Here is a 20,093-nt window from a genome sequence, read left to right on the forward strand (position 1 = left end):
TAACTTTCGTCAGCTCGCTCGTGTTTACCCAGCGACGGCAAAGAGAGGAAGGCAAGCTAACGAGCATCCCGCCGCCCGCTAATTAACGGCGCAAGATCGCGTCGGGGCTAAGCCGCCGCGCAAACTTTGATAAAGGTGGCGTTAACGACCGGCTGTAACGCGGGAACTGGAAATGAAGCGATGCGACGGCGCTTCGTGGACCGCGCTCTTCGCCTGCGCGGGGGCTCGGTGCGGCCCCCAAACCCACGGGGTGCAGCCGGAACCCACAGCATCCTGCCAGCCCCGGGGAAAGGCAAGGTCCCCACGGGGCTCGAGGAGCATCCCGGTGCCTGGACCGCTCCAATCATCACTGGCGACGTGAAATGGCTTAAAATACCCCGTCAAACCTGACATTAATTCTAGGGAGGTTTTTGCCACCGGCGGGACCGTCCCCTTGGCTCTCGCCCGCTCTTCTCCCCTCTCCATCTCTGGCTCTGGCCCTGACGCCTGGGTCACCCACGCCAAAAACCAGCCGAGTCCAGGGAGGAGAAGCGGTTTCTCCTTTCCTTTCGGAGCCAGGACCTGCGAAACCCTTTCGATGGGTTTTATATACGGCCGCGTGCATCCCCGTGCCGTGCCTCTTGCAGCGATGCTTTGGGGGATTTTAGGGAGTTGCTGGGGCTGGCGTGCGGCTGGCAGAGCAAAAAAAAAACCAAACCAAACCCTTCCACGTACCATTTTAGCTGCCCTGAATTTAATCCTTGGTGACACTTGTATTTACCCCGGTAAATCAATGGCTGTTACAGGCCTTTTTTTTTTCCTAGGAAAACTCAGGTACTTTAATTTATCGCATTTAGTAGCCGTATCAAAGGCTTTTCAAGTGACGAACAGAAAGTGCTGCAGGGTGAATTTCCACAACCACTTACCATTTTAAAAAGGAGAAGAGAAGTTGGGCGATAAAAGGGGATTTTCGGGCTGATTTGGGGCTGCGATCGGGGCGGCTGCAATCCCAGCGCCGGGGCAGAGAAACCGGGCTGGAGGCGTGCGATCAATACGGGAGAAGATGGGGGGAAAAAAAAAGCAGCCGAGAAATTGGTTGATAATTCTTCCGCTGCTGCACAGCCCCACCTTGCTGAAGGAAGGGTAATTAAAGCCGTGGTCTAATTAATGTGTACCTTGCCCCCCCTGCCCCAATCGCGGTCGGCCTTCAAAGGAAAATTAATGAGGCGGAGAGAGATGGGTGAAGGCAGCACGTCGGGGCGGCAGCAGCCGTCCCCGGGGTCTGCGAAGGAGCAGCGGGAGCAAAAACGGACTCGAATCAAATCAAGAGGAGCTTCTCCAGCCTGCCCATCCCCTCCTGACCGCAGGGCCGCGGTGGGTAAAGCCTCGAGGACTCAAATCTTTTGAGAAGAGCCGGCATCGGGGAGAGAAAATAAAAATAAAATAAAAATAAGGCTTTCACGTTAATTACAGCATCGTGGCAATGCCAGAACCTAGCTGGGATTTTGAGATGTCAGTGGCCGAGTTCAGCTGAGGAGGAAAGGATGAAAAGAAAGAAGGGGAAAAACAAAAAAAAAAAAAGGGGGAGATTTTTGGGGGTTTGTTTTGGGCAGGTGGGGTGCAGCCCCAGCACTCGCCACAGTAGATGTAAATAATTCACTTCTTTGTGCATCAGCCCAGCTTTTTTAGTCCCAAACAGAGGGAAAAAAAACAACTTGGAACCCAGGGAATCGCGTGGCTTTTGGGTGGCCGCCCGGCTCCGCTGCCCTCCGACACCGCCCCGCTGGGGTGTCCCTGGGCAAGTCCTTTAAGCCGGCTGGTGGCTGACAACTTCTCTATGCCATGGGGCTGACGGCGGGCGTGGGGCTCACCCCACGCGGCGTGGGGCCACGCAGCCCCGGGGTGGGGGGTACAGCGGGTGCTTGGGGATGCTGACACGCGCCCGCATCCTTTCCTAGATGGACCGGGGGGAGTTTCAGCAGGACTCGGTGCTGAAGCAGCTCGAGGTGCTCAAGGAGGAGGAGAAGGAGTTTCAAAACCTGAAGGTGAGCCGGACCCTGGGCACGTGGCCCCCCCCCATCCCCAGCCCCATGGGCAGACGTAGCTCAAAGCCCCCCAGGTGTGCCAGGACAGCAGGGTGGCAAGGGGCACCCATGCCTCCCTCCGCCCCGATTCGGAGGGGGCTGAGCTGAGCGGGATGCGCCGGTGGCACGAGAGGATGCTGCGATGCCGCGGGCAGGAGGGGTTGGTTGGTTGAGGATGTCCTCTTGCACATCATCACGGGTGGCTGAGCCGGGTGGGTGCCCTGAATGCCAGGGCACACAGGGAGGGTGGGCACCAACCTGCCTCCCCCCTTTTCCCACTCCGCAGGACCCGACCAATGGCTACTACAGCGTGAACACCTTCAAGGAGCACCACTCCACCCCCACCATCTCGCTGTCGGGCTGCCCGGCGGACCTGCGCCCCGCCAGCAAGCAACGGGTGCCCACCGGCATGTCCTTCACCAACATCTACAGCACCTTGAGCGGGCAGAGCCGCCTCTACGACTACAGCCAGCGCTTCGTGCTGGGCATGGGCAGCAGCTCCATCGAGCTGTGCGAGCGCGAGTTCCAGCGCGGCTCCATGAGCGACAGCAGCTCTTTCCTCGACACCCAGTGCGACAGCAGCATCAGCAGCAGCGGCAAGCAGGACGGCTACGTGCAGTTCGACAAGGCCAGCAAGGCCTCCGCCTCCTCCTCCCATCATTCCCAATCTTCTTCCCAAAACTCGGACCCCAGCCGGCCCCTGCAGAGGCGGATGCAGACGCACGTTTGAGCCCCTCCGGGGATGCTCGGGACCCTCCGCGCGGGCGCCGTGGCTTCGTGCTAGGACAGTCGCGCCCGCCGGGAGCGGCAGTGGGAAGAGGCCGGATCCAGCCCCCCCCACCTCCCCAGAACGGGGCTGCAGGGTGGGGGACCAGCCGAGCATCGTGTCCCGTCCTGTGTCCCCCCCCCCCCGGGTACATGCTAAGCACAACCGCGCCGAGGACGAGCCGAGCCCCGAGGAGCCGTCCCCTCCATGGGGCTGGGAACGCCCCCGGCCCGACCACACACACCCACACGCCTCCCCAGCCGCTCGCCTCTGCTTCCCACTGCCCTCTCCCACCTGGCTCCTTCCCTTCCTTCTTGGTGTTCGGTGTCCATACTTATAGAGTCCGTTTTGGGGGGGTTTGGGGGGGTCCCGCCACATGGGATGGGGTTGGGGGGGGGAACATCGGTGGGACAGGGATCCCCCCCGGGAAGGGCCTCTCCGCGCTGTATCGTGGGAGCGCAGCGCCGCCGTCAATACAAGAGGTGTTTCTCGTGGCACGCCTGGGCTTATGGCCGCCCCGCGAGGACGCCGGCTCTTTTGGTGATGCTTTGACCCAGCCTGGAGCTTCAGGGGGTGCCGTGGCCTCACGCTGGGGGTCCCCAGGGCGGGGTGGCTGCAGGGGGAACAGGTCCCCACCTTGGGGACGCAGTGCGTGCCCGGTGGCAGAGGGAAACTGAGGCACAGGTAGCCGGGGCCCCACAACCTCCACCACAGGAGCCAGGAGCCGGGGCATCGCGCCGGGGACACAGCAGGTAAGGGGCCATCTGCGGGGACACGGGGAGGGAGGGACGCAGGCTGGGGCAGCTGGGGACACACTGGGGTGGGAGTGGTGTGCACAACTGGGCTGGTCCTACTCCCCCCCCCCCCCCCAGCGCTGCCCCAGACTCAGCCCGTGCTCACACTCGCCCCAGTGCTCACTCACACTCACCCCAACTCTCTGCCACCCTCCCGGCACCACTGTGCCATCGCACACTTGCCCCCGGTCCCTCACACCCTCCGGCACTCACACTCACCGCACCCCAGGAGCACCCAGCTCAGCCCAGCCTCACCAGGACCTTTATTGGGTGCCAGTAGGAGCCCCCAACACCCCCATCCACGGGTCCCAGGGACCCCCCCCAACCCCACGGGGGGCAGAGAAGACCCTGCGCCGGGGGGGGCGGAGAAGGCATGGGTCAACCCCTCCTGGGGGGGGGGGGAACGACAGGACACCCCCCAAACCCCCATCCCCCTGGAGCTGAGCACCCCGCTGGCCCCCCACCCAAGGCCACTCGTCCCCAACACCAGTGGCACACATGCCCCAGGGGAGGCTCCACGATAAATAAGTATTTAAATTAATTAAATTAAACCACTCCCCCAAAGGGCCCCAGCGGACCCCTGGGGTGCCCCCCCCCCCGGGGTGGGGGCTGTGGGGACAAGCCCCCGCGCCAGCGCTAAGGCACAGGACAGGGCCGCCGAATAAAAAGAAAATTAAAAAAAAAGGGGGGGGGGGGAGGGGAATTAAATATCTGGGGGGGGACCAGGGTAGGGAGGAGGCAACATGCGCCCCCAAAGGCTCCTGCTCCCTGGGTGGGGGGGGGTCCAGGGACCCCCAAGATCAGCCCCTCACTGGGGCCCTCGTCCAAATATGAGGGAATTAAGGAAAAGGGAAAGCGCAGGGCAAGGGCTCCTGCCCCCCCCTCACACCCCCCCCAGGCCCGCTGGGAGGGAGGACCCCCACCCCAAAAAATCCCCTCCAGGTCCTCGCTAGCTTCAGTGCGTCGGTAGGAAAAGGCGCCGGCCACGATGCCCGCGGCACGGCCCCGCGGGGCTCCCTGCGCCCCCCCCACCACCACCACCACCCCGGGGGGGACCCGCGGTCCAGCGCGGCCCCCTCCAGCCCCGTCCCTGCTGGCTCCAAGAGTCCCAGGGCGAGGTGGCGGCGACGAGGATGCTCTGCCCTCGCCCGGCTACCGGCCGTGCCGGCGCTGCGTCCCCCAGCTCCGTGGTGGGGAGATGCCGTCCCTGCGCGGCCCCGGTGCCCTCAGAAGTAGGTGAGGTTCTTGACCAGACCCAGCTCCAGCATCCGCTTGATGGCCACCGCCTCGTGCGAGACGTTGTGCTCCGACGCCTGCGGGAGGGGGAAGCAGGGGGTGACGCCAGAACCCGGCGGCGGGGGTGCCCACGCGTTTTCCTTCTGCCCCCTCCCACATCTCCATCCACCCCACCAGCGTTGCGTTGACCTTCACCTGAAGTTGAGGAGCCCCCCCCCCCCAAAACGGAGGGACAGGGCCCTCCCTCCCCAAGCCCCCTGGCCGTGAGCGCTTCTGCTCACACATAAACCAGATCCAACTCTCCACCACGACTACAAAGACGCTGGGCTACGGGGAGGAGTTGGACCATGACCATCCAAAGCTGGACCTCAACACCCGTTGCGGAAGGGGAGCGAGGGGTGCCCACAGGGAGAGCCTCCCACGCCGCTCAGCATCACCAAAGCGGGCAGGGTGCTGCTGTCGCGGGCTGCGATCCTCCATCCCGGGGGAAAAAGGGGGGTAACACGGACCAAAAGTGGGGGTAGATACTTACCGCCATGGACTTGAGCGTGATCTGTTCGTAGTAGTGAATGGTCTGCTTCTTGTTGGCCGAATCGGGGTAGCCGAAGCCCGCGATGTGCACCAGGTCGCAGAAGTGCAGCGCCAAGGTGATGGCCAACAACCCCGTGGTGGGCTTCTGGAGGGAGAGGGTGGAGGAGAAGACGTGCAAAGAGCCATGGCCTTCAGCGAGCTGCACGGGGACGGCCGGGGGGACTGGCGGGGAGGAAGTCACCCCTCAGGGCGGGGGGGACACGCAGGGTGAGCGGCCATCCCCACCCCTTACCTGTTTGACCTTCCGCGGTTGCTTCATGGGGAGGTTGAGCAGTTTAGCAGCAGTTACTTCCATGTAATACGGGTTGAGGATGCGCACTCGCTCCGGGTTGGCGTCCCAGATCAACGGGGGCTGTTTCCAAAACCCTTTCCGAACCTGCCAGAGGACAGAGGTGTCCGGCGGCGTCCCCAAGAAGCGAGGTCGGTCCCCAAGGGTGGGGTGGGATGAGGGTCGGACCCGGTTCCCCACCGCGCTTACCCTCTTCTTGTCGTTGAGGATGGCCTCCATCCACTGGAAGTCCATGGGCTTGAAGGGCACCAGCACCAGCAACGTGTCGGGGTTGTTCTCCGCCCTGGGGTCGAAGTGGGCCGACTCCGGGTAGAAGAGGCGCATGGTGGTCTTGGAGCCCACGTCCTGCTCGTAACCGTGGACCGGGGCGTTGTTCAACCTTGGCGGGGCGGGGGACGGGGACGTTGGGGACATCAGAGGTGACAACCCCATCTGCGGGTGGCACCGGGGAGGGGTCGAGGGGACGGACCCAAGGGCCGTACCTGATCACAACGTCGTACGTGTTGATGGTCTCCCCCATGGAGCTGTTGCGGAGCCGGTGGCCGTTGCCCACCACCGCGCACCGCCGGCACTTCAGGCTGCGAGAGAAAAGCCCCCCCCCGTCTCAACCAGACTTGCTCTAAACCAAGGTGGTTTTAACCCCCCCCCAAGGGGGGGGTTTTAACCCCGCGTTGTCCACTCCACAAAGCTTCCCATGCTCCGTCCACCCTTCCCGGGTGGCAGAGGTTCATCCTGCCAAATCTTGGGCCCGCAACGTGCGGATTTCCCCCTCCCGAGAGAGCAACGATGAAGAGAAAAGACAGAAAAGCCCCCAAACCCACCCCGGCGTTACCTCTGGATGCTCTCGGGCAGCGAGTAGTGGGTGATGGACAGCAAGCGCAGGAGGACGTCTTCTGCAAAGCAAGGGCGAGGAGAAGGTGAGCGAGGCAGCTCCTGCCTGCTACAGCATCCTGGGTGCTGCCCCATCCCTGCCAGATCTCCTCCCGCCGTTAATCCCAGCTCCCCCCAGATCTGGGCAGATAATCCTTGGCTGGGGCTTAGTAAAGCCCGGCCCACCCTAAACCCTTTTATAGGGACCACACGCACTCAGGGCAAGTAGATAGGCGCCGCAAAGTCTAAAAATCAAGCAAACAACTTGCTAGAGAGGAGAAAAAAAAAGAAGATAGCTCCCCCCCCCAAAAAAAAAAAAAATCAACCTGCAAATGTTTTTAGTAAGAGGGAAGCTGAAACCCCTGGGGCACGGCAGCAGGACAGACAGACAGACAGACAGACAGAAACCCACAGCGAGCGCTGCTGAGGCTTACCGCTTCCTTTCGTGCCGTAGGGCAGCTCGTAGAGCGACGGCGTCTTCACCCAAAAATAGTCCTTCAGCTGCAAGAAGAGCGGGTGGTCCCTCGTGTAGCTGCCGAGGAGCAAAGGGCCGGTGAGACCGGGATGAGGGGAACGGCACGTGGCGGGGGGGGGAAGCGGTCCTGGCTCGCCGTCCCCCCTCTTTGCTCCCAACCCCGATACTCACTTCCCGATGAGCTGCGCCGCTTTCTTTTCCACCTCCCCGAGGGGACACGTCGTCTTGTTTTCTTGTACGGGGAAATAAAAGCTGTAAGGGGAGAAGTTAACAAAAAGAAAAGAAAAAAAAAATTATGCCTGCTCCTCCGCATCCCCCTCCTGGCGAAGGGGGCTCTGGCACCGCCGCGGTGGGGTTCAAGCCGTGCCGGCAGCGCCGGGGATATTGCCGGCCAGATTTAAGGTCAGCTCTGCATTGGATATTTATTTGCTGGGCTTGCAGCCTGGCGTCGGAAGAGGTCTCTCTTGCCCTGCTCATAGACCTCACCCTCTCCGCTTTCCATCAGCATCGCGCGGGACTGGGAAGAGAGCGGGCTTTTCCCTTCCTCCCGGGCTCAGAAAAACACCGGCATTTGCCAAAAAACCCCGCAGAGCCCGACCCCCACCGCACGCCGAGGGGGAACCTCGTATCGTGTCGTCCCCCCGCTTCCTCCGGCAGCAGCCGAGGATGCTGCCACCCCGCCCCTGGTCCCCCAGGATCCAGCGAGACGATGCTCCGGCATCCCTGCGTGGGACGGGCGGGAGGATGCCGCTTCCCGAGAGCGAAGGAAAAGGGCAGGAGGTCCTTTAAACTTTAATAAAAGCCACTCACAGCTGTATGTACCTGTCTTCCCGGTAGATCGAGTACCAAACCATCACCAGAAACAGCGCCAGCACCCCGAGTATCTTCCCTCCTGCGTGCCCAGAGGGAAGGGAAGGGGGGGGGACAGGGAGAGAAAAACACTGTCAAGCTGGTACCCTGGGGTTTGGGGTGATCGGATGTTGGGGACCTCCAGCCCCCCAGGGATGTCCTGGTAGATCCAGGATTGCAGAGGCATCCCCGGCAAAGCCTTCTCCCCAGGGAGCGGCGGGGGGGCCTGGCTGGCACGGTTGTTCCCCCCCTTCTCCCCCCCTGAGAGGATCGGCTCCGAGATGGAGCCAGGTTGGTTTTGTCCCGGGTCCAAAAGCCGCCGTGCCGTTTCCTCCTGTCCGCCTTGCGTCAAAGGCTGCGCAAACATGCCCCTCTTTCCAGGTGCCTCCACCCCATTTTTCTACCGCAAAGCCCGAGGGCTACCGGGTGGCTCAAGGCCGGGGGATCGAGGACCCCAAAAATCACCCTCCCCGCCGCCACTTCGCCCGTGGTGCCCCAATACTCCATCACCCAACCGGAGCCGCAGCAAAGCAGCATCCTACGCCCTGTCCCCCCCCGCCCCAAAGGCAAATTTCCAAATGCAAATCCCCCGGGACCCCCATCCCTGCTTGGAAAGAGGGAGACGGGACCCCCCCTCCCCTCCCCGCGGGACTCACGAGACTTGTTGATCATTTTTATCAGCAGGAGAGGCATCAGGCGAGGGCCGGAGCTCTCATCGCGGCTGCCGCTGGTCACCTGCGGCGGGAAAAAGAGGGAAAGGCACCGGATGAGGTTAACACCCATGGGAGCCATCCCCGAAAACCCCGTCCAAGAGGCATCACCCCCCTGCTTGCCCCATCCGCGCCTCCGGATGAGCGGGTGCGAGGGCTCCCCAAGGGATTTGTTTCAGTTTAAATTCACGTTTCTCTGCCCCGCAGCCGCCAAAGGTTTGATTTACACAGAGTTTACAAAAGCCAGGCAAGCAGCCGCGGTTCCCGAGGAGCCTCGGCCGTACGGGTTAAACGCCGAAATTCAAAAGAAAAAAAAAAAAAAAGAATTAAAGAGGAAAAACGAGCCCCCGCTGGGGTTTCAACCGCAAAAACCCCGAAGCGCCCAAATCGACGCCCGTGGCGATGACTTGGGGGGAGACTTTAAGCCCAGCCCTGGCTCAAGCATCCGACTGGCACCAGCCACCGCAGGTACGAAGCCAAACGCGCCGCCACTGCCACCGAGCCAGGCAGAAAGGACAGGAGCAGCCCAGCGGGATCGAAGCAAAGAGCATCACGTACTTGGGGAACCTCCAACGCCTTCGATTCAACCATCCCGGCCCGGGGAAAGGGGGATGCCGCAAGCTTAATGCGTGCGCAAACGCCGGCCGGGAGAGCGGGGCGACTTTTTTCTTCCTCCGAAACCTCTCGCTCCTGGAACAAGGCAGCAAAGAGCCGTGGTCGGAGCCACCCCGGGACCAGCTCAGCCCCGTCCCGTCGCGGCACGGCAAGGATGGAAAGTTAACTTACCGGGTAGGAGAAGTTTTGGGGTACACGGGAGGGCTTTGCTCCCTGATAAACTGCTCCCCAGCGATGAATCTTACTCTAAGCCCGGCTCAGAGCCTGGGCTTGGCTTTGCCACCCTGTAACGGAGCTGCTCCCCACTCCGGACCGGCCACGTCTCGGAGGAGGAGAGGGTGAGGAGGTGTTAAATGGCCAGCCAAGAGGAAAGACACACGCCGGGGCTGGGAGATGGAAATCCGGGTCTCGAGGGATTAGTCACCTTGTTGGGAGCGGGGGGGGGGACGATGACACACACAACACCCATCTCAGCACCCCACCCTGCCTAACGAAGCACCGTTAATGAACCCCGCACCTGCCGCCCGGCGGGAACCACGTCCTCGCCCAGGCGAGTCGAGAGCAGTGGCTTTTGGGGCAAAAGATATCAAGAAAGAGCAGAAACGGGACCAAAGGCGGTCCCACGAGAGCCAGGCTCTTCCCTTCCTCATCACTGGCTCCTGAAATTAAAAAGGGGCAGGAAGGGCAATTAATTAAAAAGGGGCAGGAAGGGCAATTAATTAAAAAGGGGCAGGAAGGGCAATTAAACCACGCTACAAGCAACGGGACGGGATATGAAGCAAAGAAAACTGCGTCCGTTTGACAGCAAAGCAGAGGGATGGGGACAGGGACGGGGACACATGAGGTGGCACCCTGGGAAAGCGCCCGTCTCCCCCTGAATCACTTCTCCTCTGTAAAACACGGATACCAAACCCCTTCCCAGGGAATCGTGCCCCGGCTGAGCCCCGCCATCGCCTGGGGACCCCAGGAAGGGGAAGCAAAACCCCCCTCCCCGATTTACGCCCTGGCTCTCATCCTGCATCGGTATTTCTGGCCCTGCGAGTCCCTCCTGGCTTGGGAAGGAAAGGGAAGATTAAACCCACAATTGCATCTTCAAGGGTCGGAGCAAGCAGGGACGCGGAGCTGGGGGGGGTCTCGCCCCTTTATACGTTACATTTGCTTGACAAAAATAAAATCAGGGGAAATTAAAAAGCAGCTTGTGTTTTCTCGGGGGTTTTTTTCCTAGCAAAACCGGCCACAAAAGTCCCCGAGGGGAAATCTGCCGCCGCAGCTGGAGGCTGGTGATGCTCCTTGGGGGCCCGAGCACCCCCATTCGCCCAGGGCTGGGGTGCTGCCGGGCATCGGGACTCGAATTTGCACCAAATTCACCCCCTAGCTCTCTCCTTTGGTGCCAAATCACCCAGCCGAGCTTCCCACCGAGCGCGCTTCAACCCTCCCGCCGGCTTGAGACACTGGGAAAATCCACTTTCACCCCCAGTGTTTGCTTTTACATACCAGCTTTTTTTAAATTCTTTTTTTTTTTTTTTTCTTTTTAAAGGCTTTATGATCTTTTCCCAGGCGTGTACGCACAAGCTGGGCCTGATGCAAAACTTATCATCTAAGACAAACACGTTAATAATCCCCGAGGAAAACAACGTTTAGTGAAGCGTTCGGGGAACGCAGAGGAAAACAGAGCAAATCCAGGCTGCCCCCCCCCCCCGCCCCGCAGAGGTGCTTTTGGAATGAATCCAAGCTCGCCCCAGCCTTGCGCTACCAGATCTGCAGCCCAAACCAGAGCGACTACTTCAAGCAGGGAGATCCGAGCACCCTGAGCCAGCTCCTTCCATCCCGGGGACGCAGAGCTGGCGGAGGGAACGATGCTAAAGGGTCCTGCCGGTCCCCGCAGCATCCCTGGTCCCCCAGCATCCTCAGATGGTGCAGCATCCCTGGTCCCCCGCAGCACCCTCCCTGGTTCCCCCAAACCACAGCATCCCCAGCCGGCGGGGCGAGATTCGGCGCTGGCCCCTCTCGTGGAAGGGATCGTGGAATGGTTTGGGTTGGAAGGGAGCTTTAAAGGCCATCTGGTCCAACCTGCAAGGAGCAGGGACGTCTTCAACTCGATCAGGTTGCTCAGAGCCCCGTCCAACCTGACCTGGGATGTTGCCAGCGACGGGACATCCACCACCTCTCTGGGCAACCTGTGCCAGTGTCTCACCACCCTCGTCGTACAAAATTTCTTCCATCTAGACTGAATCTCCCCCTCTTTTAGTTTAAAGCATAGCTACAGGCCCTGCTAAAAAGTCTGTCCCCCATCTTTCTTACAAGCCCCCTTTAAGCGTTGCAAGGCCGCAATAAGGTCTCCCCGGAGCCTTCTCTTCTCCAGGCTGAACAACCCCAACTCTCTGACAGCCTTTCCTCATCGGAGAGGTGCTCCCAGCCCTCGGATCGTGTTCGTGGCCTCCTCTGGACCCGCTCCAACAGGTCCACGTCTTTCCAGTACGGAGGACTTCCAGAACTGGACGCAGAACTGCAGGTGGGGTCTCAGCCGAGCGGAGCAGAGGGGGGAAGAAGAGATGCGGGCGCGCCTCGACCACTGCTCCCGTGGGTTCGGTCCAGGGCATCGCCTCCCCCGCCAAGCCCCAGAGCTGGAGGGGGCAGGGGAAGTCCCGGGCGGATTCAACTCCCCACAGCTTGGAAGAAGCAACCAAAAAAGCCCCTCTCTTTGATGTCTGAGCAGCACGCCTCCAAAGCACCCCCGGGCTGAATATTATCGCTGCATAAATGACTTAAAAGCCCCAATGCCGCCCCGTCTTTCACAGCCAGGTCTCCCCTTCCCCAGCCCGGTGTTACAGGAAAGTCCCATCACCAGCGAAGCTCTTCACCGAGATTCCCTGTCTCCCTCAGACCCGGAGCGGGGTTTTGCCTCCCAATATCGCCACGTCCCAGGAAAGCCCCCGGGAGATGCCAGCAACAACCACGGGGACCGACCCTCCTGCTGCGTGGGTGACCTCGGAAGAGCTCGTCCCTGTATCTCCATCCATCCCCATCTCGCCCTGTGGCCTCAACGGCTCTGGCATCCCTGGATTTAAGTCACGTCAATCCACAAAGCGGCAGCAGGCACCGGCCAAGCCGCTCCCAGCCCACGTTTGGGCAAAAAAAATTAAAAAAAAAAAATGCATTTAAAGCCACGGAGCAAGCGCAAAGGTAGGGGGTGGTTATAAATCCCCCCGCTCCATCCCGGCATGGGTGGATGGTGATCCCAGCCACCCGCTGCCATCCCGGCAAAGCATCCGTGGACCAGCAGGCCAAGCAGCAAAACCTCTTGGTACTTTTACGTTTCCATGGTAACCCACGGATTGGGAAAATGGAGCGTGACACGAGGCGAGGACACCTCTCCCGTGCTCCCACCATCCCATCCCGCATGTCCATGGGCACAGAGACACCCGCTGCCCAGTCCAGCTTCCCCAGGCGAGAAGGATGCTCGTCGGAGAATGAGCATCTCCAACGGTTCACCCCCCAAGAAAACCATGCATTTATTTTTAACTGGAGCAGAGCTGGATTTGAAGGGATCGCCCCCAAGGAAGGGATGCACCAGCAAATCCCTAGGGATTCACTCGCGGCAGCGGGAACCGAAGGGAGACGGACAGACAGCCGGGACAGCACAGACCCCTTCGACCCCAGCCGGACCATCTCTCCCGAGCCTTCAAGGCACAATGGAGCCTTGCGGGGACCAGCAGGACAGATCCTGCCCTCCATTTTAAGGACAACCACCGGGATCGACCCCCAAGGAAGCAGTTTACAGCCCCGGGATCTTCCAAGCTCCCATCCCACGGGTTTTCTCCATGAGGTAGGGCTGGGATTGCCGGAGGAGCCCGGCAGATGCCGGCTTACCCCCCACGCCGGTTCGGCCGCATCCTGCCTCGGCAAAACCATCGCGTGCCGGAGCCTGAACGCAACCTGGGAGGCGGCCGGGAGCGATCCTCCGGGGAAAGGATCTGGCCAACTCGAGGCGCTGCCTGGGCTTGGCAGAGCATCAAAGGTACCCAAATCCTCAGCCTGGCATCCCAAAGCTTCCTCGCCCCGGCTGCTGCGAGCTCCAGGTGCTCGGGGATTTTTTTTTTTTTCCAAGCTGGGATGAAGGAAACCGAGACCCACAGCAGGGAGAAAAACCTTGCAGGATTGCAAACCATCGCCGTCGCAAGCCCAAAAGGCAGCGGGGTCTGGATCCGATCCCCCCAGGGAAGCTGCAGTGGGATGGGGATGCTGGGGCAGGGGGGACCAGGGATGCTGCGGTGGGATGGGGATGCTGCAACGGGGGGACCGAGGATGCTGTGGGTGCAGGCAGGGCTGCCTGCACTAGCCAGAAAACAGCAGGGCCGAGCGATTACAAGAGCACGACCTGCAAGCGCAGCGGGCCGGGGGAGGCAGGAGGTCATTAGGACACGGCGCCGCAAAAATCAATCCCATTCGACACCAGATGTCACCCATCGAGGGCACAGAGAGCTGGCCCGTGCCGCAGATACCCACATTTATACTATTTCAAGAGCCTTGCGAGTCACTTTAAAGGAATCTTAATTGCCTCTTAATCATAGAATCGTTTAGGTTGGAAAAGACCTTTAAGATCATCGCGTCCAACCGTTAACCTAGCACTGCCAAGTCCACCACTAAACCATGTCCCTAAGCGCCATGTCCACACGTCTTTTAAATTCCTCCAGGGATGGCGACTCAACCACTTCCCTGGGCAGCCTGTTCCAGTGCTTGACAACCCTTTCGGAGAAGAATTTTTCCTAATATCCAATCTAAACCTCCCCTGGCACAACTTGAGGCCGCTTCCTCTCATCCTATCGCTTGTTACTTGGGAGAAGAGACCGACCCCCACCTCCCTACAACCTCCTTTCAGGTAGTTGTAGAGAGCGATGAGGTCTCCCCTCAGCCTCCTTTTCTCCAGGCTGAACAACCCCAGTTCCCTCAGCCGCTCCTCATAAGACCTGTGCTCTAGACCCTTCACCAGCTTCGTTGCCCTTCTTCGGACGCCCTCCAGCACCTCAGTGTCTGTCTTGCAGCGAGGGGCCCAAAACCGAACGCAGTATTCGACGTGTGGCCTCACCAGTGCCGAGTACAGGGGGACGATCACTGCCCTAGTCCTGCTGGCCACGCTATTTCTGATGGAAGCCAGGATGCCATTGGCCTTCTTGGCCACCTGGGCACGCTGCCGGCTCATATTCAGCCAGCTGTTGACCAACACCCCAGGTCCTTTTCCGCCAGGCAGCTTTCCAGCCACTCTTCCCCAAACCTGTAGCGTTGCATGGGGTCGTTGTGACCGAAGTGCAGGACCCAACACTGAGCCTTGTTGACCCTCATACAGTTGGCCTCGGCCCATCGCTCCAGCCTGCCCAGATCCCTCTGCAGAGCCTTCCTACCCTCGAGCAGATCAACACTCCCGCCCGACTTGGTGTCCTCTGCAAACTTACTGAGGGTGCGCTCGATCCCCTCACCCAGATCATTGATGATACTAAACAAAACTGGCCCCAGTACCGAGCCCTGGGGAACACCACTTGTGACCGGCCGCCAACTGGATTGAACTCCATTCACCACAACTCTTTGGGCACGGCCAGCCAGCCAGGTTTTTTACCCAGTGAAGAGTACGCCCATGCAAGCCACGAGCAGAGAGTTTCTCCAGGAGAACGCCTTGGGAAGCGGTGCCAAAGGCTTTACTAAAGCCCAGGTAAACAACACCCATGGCTTCTTCCTCATCCACTAAGCGGGTCACCTTGTCATAGAAGGAGATCAGGTTAGTCAAGCAGGGCCTGCCTTTCATAAACCCATGCTGACTGGGCCCGATCACCTGGTTGTCCTGTACGTGCCGCGTGATGGCACTCCAGATGATCTGCTCCGTAACCTTCCCCGGCACCGAGGTCAGGCTGACAGGCCTGTACTTCCCCAGATCCTCCTTCTTGTAGGTGGGCATCACATTTGCTAACCTCCAGTCAACTGGGACCTCGCCAGTTAGCCAGGACTGCTGATAAATGATAGAAAGCAGCTTGGTGAGCACTTCCACCAGCTCCCTCAGTACCCTTGGGTGGATCCCATCCGGCCCCATAGACTTGTGTGCGTCTAAGTGGTGTAGCAGGTCGTCAACCATTTCCCCTTGGATGATGGGGGCTTCGTTCTGCTCCCAGTCCCTGTCTTCCAGCTCAGCAGGCTGGGTACTCTGAGAACAATTGGTCTTACTATTAAAGACTGAGGCAAAGAAGGCATTAAGTACCTCAGCCTTTTCCTCATCCTTTGTCACTATGTTTCCCCCCACATCCAATAGAGGATGGAGATTCTCCTTAGCCCTCCTTTTGTTGTTAACGTATTTATAGAAACATTTTTTATTGTCTTTTACGGCAGTAGCCAGATTAAGTTCTAGTTGGGCTTTGCCTCTCCCTGCATAACCTCACGACATCCTTGTAGTTCTCCCAAGCTGCCTGCCCCTTCTTCCAAAGCTCATAAACTCTCCTTTTTTCCCTGAATTCCAGCCAAAGCTGTCTGTTCAGCCAGGCCGGTCTTCTTCCCCGCCGCTCGTCTTTCGGCACATGGGGACGGCCTGCGCCTTGAAGATTTCCTCCTTGAAGGACGTCCAGCCTTCCTGGGCTCCTTTGCCCTTCAGGACTTGCCTCCCAAGGGACTCTGTCAACCAGTCTCCTAAACAGGCCAAAGTCTGCCCTCCGGAAGGCAGCAGTTCTGCTGACCCCCCTCCTTACTTCTCAGAGAATCGAAAACTCTATCGTTTCATGATTGCTGTGCCCAAGACGCCCTCCAACCATCCCATCAGCCACGAGTCCTTCTCTGTTCACAAACAACGGGTCCAGCGGGGCACCTTCCCTAGCTGGCTCCCTCGCCAGCTGTGTCAGGAACTTATCTATCTTCCACACACTCCAGGAACCTCCGAGACTGTTTCCTCTCCCTGGACTGTATTTCCAGCAGGCATCTGGTAAGTTGAAGTCCACCGCCAGAACAAGGGCTAGCCATCATGAGACTTCTCCCAGCTGCTTATAGAATATTTGTCCGCCTCTTCATCCCGGCTGGGCGGTCTATAACAGACTCCCACCCCGCTATCTGCCTTGTTGGCCTTCCCCTTGATTCTCACCCGTAAACACTCGACCCTATCATTGCCATCATTAAGCTCTAGACAATCAAAACACTCCCTAACATACAGGGAGTATGGAGAGGCATAATAAGGAGAGGCAGCGCCGTGTCCTTCGCCCGTGGTATCCTAGGCATGCAATAACCCGGCCAAAGATTTAGGATAGGGAAAGAAAAAAAAAAAAACCAACCTCGTTGGCATGTAAGCCTTAAAACATTTACCCGTGACGAGGGTGCAATTTTGGAGGTGGCAAGAGCAAATAAGTTCAGGTAGGACGAGAATAAACCCAGGCTGCTCCTGCCTTTTCCATGGCACTGTTGGTTTTAACGCGCTCGGGAGTTGAAACCCGATTTAGGCCAGCACTGCCGCCATCCTCTCCTCTCCCCCTATTTCTTTTAATCCTTGCAGCAGGAAAAAGAAAGGGATGGGACCCAAATCCCTTCCTACGGCCCCGGAACGCTGGCTGCATGCGTATACCTGAGCATCCCATGCCTCTGGGGTAACCCCATGCCATCAGAGGAGCTACAGGGCTCCTCATCAGTGTGTTAGGCTACGTTATTACAGGTTATATATTATTATTTATATTATATAGGTTTCATCACTCTTTTCCTATTTCAAAAACATAAAATAAAGACTCTTTCTTGTCGAATGCAGCTCGCTACAACATGGAGGTTATAGCCGAGCTGCCGGAGGAGACCTGAGCCACCCATGGGGGAACACCACGCTAACGAGCCAAGAGCAGGCACCCACCAGTGACGATTTTATACCGGTGGGATTTCATTGCCGAGCCCCTGGCGTCGATCCAGCCGCCCCCTCCTCCTACCTGCCCCGGCCTGTCCCCGTTTGCCACCACCGTCACCTCGTTGCCGTGTTTACTCGCCGGCATCTCCATCCTCGGGGACCGCCCAGGGACGTGCTTTGCACCCACGCTTCGGTCTGAACGCCTGCCGCCACCACCACCAAAAGGCAGCAGAAAGGGGAAGGCAGCAAGCTGGGGGTGCAGGCAGGGTGAAGGCAGCTTTTCGCCGCTGCCTGCTCCCCCGGGGAGCAGTAGGCAAAGCGCCCACAGGGAGCACTCGCTCCCTTGTAGCGGGGATGCGAACAGTCCAGGGAGGTAAAAAACCACTGAGATGCTCCAGCCCATCTCCAGCCCAAACCCAAGCAACGCCCAGATTCATCCCCAGCTCTCCAGTGAGAGGGGGTGGGAAATTAAGGGATCGCAAGCCCCAGGGCTGAGTTATCCCGCAGGCAGCTGCTGTTCCCAGTGGCTTTTGACTACGGGGATCTCCTTTCAGGGGCTCAAAAGCCGCCCGCCCAGTCGCCGTCCCCTTCGCAAAACTCCAAGTGCCACCTTAACCCGCCTGCCGCAGCGGCCCTGCGGTTTCCCCGCTGTTTCCTCCACGCCTCCTGTTTTGCACTGGCAGACAGGCTGGTTTTGGGGTACTGTAACCTCCAGGATAACCCCACCCTTGAGCTGAAACCTCCAGGGAGAACCAAGATGGATTTGCCCCCCTGCCCCTACACCGGCACGCTTGCGCATCTCCCCTGCTCTTTTATCCCACGTTAACGGCCGCGGAGGAAAACATCCAGAAAATAATAATCCGCTCCGTCACTTTGCACCCCCAGCATCGCCTCGATGCTCCGCTAACCCCATCAGCCACGCCGGAAGGAGGACGCTCGTTTCGGGGAGACCTTTTCCAGCATCCCCGGCAGCGGGAGAGGCTGAAGCCGGTCCCCGTCAGGGCGGCGATAAGCTGGCAGGAGGTCTACGGCTACTTACGGTCCGTCCTCTTGGTCCAGGCAGAGCAAGCAGGATCTCGGCGGGATCTACGAGGCCATCCTCTCTTCCCCTAGCAAAGGGAAAAGGGAGAACAGCCTTTAGGGCGAGAGCAACCCACACCGGCAGCGCGCGAGGCAGCCAGCCACCTTCGGAGGATCCAGTGGATCCCTACTGATCCCCCCACCCAGGGCAGCTCCGAGCACCGATGGGGAACCAGCCCCAAAGGACCGGCAGAAGGGCTTCGGCGATCCATCACATCGCAGAGGATGTCTGCGCTCTCCGCAAACCACCCACCTCCGCTGCCCGGGGCCAGGCTTTTAAGGAGGAGGCGCGGCAGTTCAGAGCCCAGACCTCGCCGCAGGTCTCCCCAACACCTCTTGGCCTTCCCCACCCAAAAATCCCCTTTCGTGACTCACTCGGCTTTTTAGGAAGAGGGTGATGCCCTTTCCCAGGGAAAGGGGGATGCAGCCCTGCTCACCCCGGGATGCTCCACAGCTCTCCTGCCTTCCCGCGCGGAGGATGCTCCTTAACCCCACATCTCCAGCATCTCTTCCCCCAAAACTTTCCAAATCACGCATCCTTGCCCAGGCGCTGTAATATCCTTATGATTTGGGGAAGGAAAAACCCCTGCCGAGAAGCTGCCACGCACAGAAACCCCTTCTGCCGTGCTGCCTCTCAAAGAAAAGCCTCTCTGCAGGGGCAGCTGCTCTGCATCCAGATTAAATTACCCCAGCTAATGAGCAGCAAGGTGGGGTGAAGGGGGAAAAGGAGCCAGCTGGGTGAAGCAAGGCCATTGCTCTCCCAGTCAGGAACCGGCTTTGCTCTTCCTCCCTGTGCCGGCGGGACGGATGGGGGATGGCGGGAGTCATGGCTTTCCCCCAAAAAAAAACCCCACGGGAGGAACAATCTCAGCCCAGTTCGGTGCAAGGGAGGGTGATGCAGATGGGGAAGGGTGGCCTGGACAGGACCAGTAAGGCGCTCTCCACAGCTGGTGCTCCAGCCCTGGCAGAGATGATGCTTCCAAGGGGAAACTCTGAAGGGCAGGAGGTTTCCCTACCTCTCTCCGTCTCCTCCAGCTAGGAAAAGCGAAGATGAGAGATGCTGGAGGCTGCCAAGCCGGTGCAAGCCTTCCCCAAGGCATGCTTCACTCTTAATGCCCCGTTAATTTGAACGAAGAGGGTATGTCCCCGTGCAAGAGACGGGGAAGGAAACCACCGAGCACCTCCGAGATGGTTTCTCCTATCACGGAGGCTGGGTACTTCTTCCCCAGGGACTAGGCTTTCCGTAGATGCCCTGGGATGACCAGGGATGGCTCCATCCCAGTGCCACACCTTCCCTCTCCAGCCCAAGCAGCTCTGCTTTCTCCTGCCTCCACCATTTGCTGAGGGGAGCAATTAAACCAGAGGGCTTGGGGCAATCAACAGCCAAACCAGATGCACTTGGGGCCGCTTCGCAAGTGCCCCAAATAATTCACCTTCCTGCACCAGGGTCTTTCCAGCGGCCCTGAATCCACCGGAGCATCCAACATCGCTGCCAACAAGGAGCCTTTTTATTTCGAGCCATGAATTATAGGATCCGCTAACAAGGTTAAGCTCTCCCCCGGGAGCTCCTGCTTAAAGCACTTCATGGCGCAGCATCGTACGGATGAGGAGGAGGATGCTCAGAGCTGCCTGGGGGTGGGCAAGGGGATGCCTCCTTCCCCACCGCATCCTCCCCAGAGGATGCTGCAGCCCTGGATCAGCAGGAGACCGCGATCCCTTAAAGCACATCAGCCTGGCCCAGGAGGATCTGAGGTCTTTCCCGAAGCTGGTCTTTCCAGCTCGACTGGAAGAGCCAGGAGCCGGGTCGCTGCCGGTCTCCCCAGGATTGTTTTCCAGGTCCCCCCACCGTCGGCCGATACAAACAGCCATTCCCAGCCCAAGGTCCAGAAAAAACCCACCACGGTTC

At 59.5% G+C, this 20,093-nt stretch overlaps 2 protein-coding genes across 6 annotated transcripts in view; one reads left to right on the forward strand and one right to left on the reverse strand.

Annotated features, from left to right (window-relative positions):
* The window catches only part of KIRREL3 (kirre like nephrin family adhesion molecule 3), a 143,528-nt gene extending 140,720 nt beyond the window's left edge, over positions 1-2,808 (forward strand). The window contains exons 16-17 of the mRNA XM_050911061.1: positions 1,938-2,024; positions 2,350-2,808. Coding sequence (XP_050767018.1) covers positions 1,938-2,024; positions 2,350-2,793 — 531 coding nt within the window. The 3' untranslated portion in view covers positions 2,794-2,808. The remainder of the gene's footprint in view (positions 1-1,937; positions 2,025-2,349) is intronic.
* A 1,896-nt stretch (positions 2,809-4,704) lies between these two features.
* Positions 4,705-19,252, reverse strand: ST3GAL4 (ST3 beta-galactoside alpha-2,3-sialyltransferase 4). Of its 5 annotated transcripts, none has more exons than XM_050911011.1 (12): positions 19,204-19,252; positions 18,147-18,216; positions 8,590-8,668; positions 7,895-7,976; positions 7,256-7,336; positions 7,044-7,141; positions 6,572-6,632; positions 6,222-6,317; positions 5,929-6,118; positions 5,683-5,826; positions 5,392-5,535; positions 4,705-4,936 (listed from the first exon to the last, which is right to left on the reverse strand). In XM_050911011.1, the coding sequence occupies exons 3-12, from the start codon at positions 8,624-8,626 to the stop codon at positions 4,850-4,852; spliced, it is 1,020 nt and encodes a 339-aa protein (XP_050766968.1). In that variant the 5' UTR covers positions 8,627-8,668; positions 18,147-18,216; positions 19,204-19,252; the 3' UTR covers positions 4,705-4,849. The 5 variants fall into 5 exon arrangements, with proteins under 5 accessions (XP_050766968.1, XP_050766967.1, XP_050766966.1 ...); XM_050911010.1 differs by lacking the exon at positions 19,204-19,252 and adding an exon at positions 18,625-18,691; XM_050911009.1 differs by lacking the exon at positions 19,204-19,252 and adding an exon at positions 18,563-18,631.
* Between the last annotated feature and the right edge of the window lie 841 nt (positions 19,253-20,093).

This window comes from Gymnogyps californianus, chromosome 25, assembly GCF_018139145.2.
Source record: "Gymnogyps californianus isolate 813 chromosome 25, ASM1813914v2, whole genome shotgun sequence".
Classification (NCBI taxonomy): Eukaryota; Metazoa; Chordata; class Aves; order Accipitriformes; family Cathartidae; genus Gymnogyps; species Gymnogyps californianus.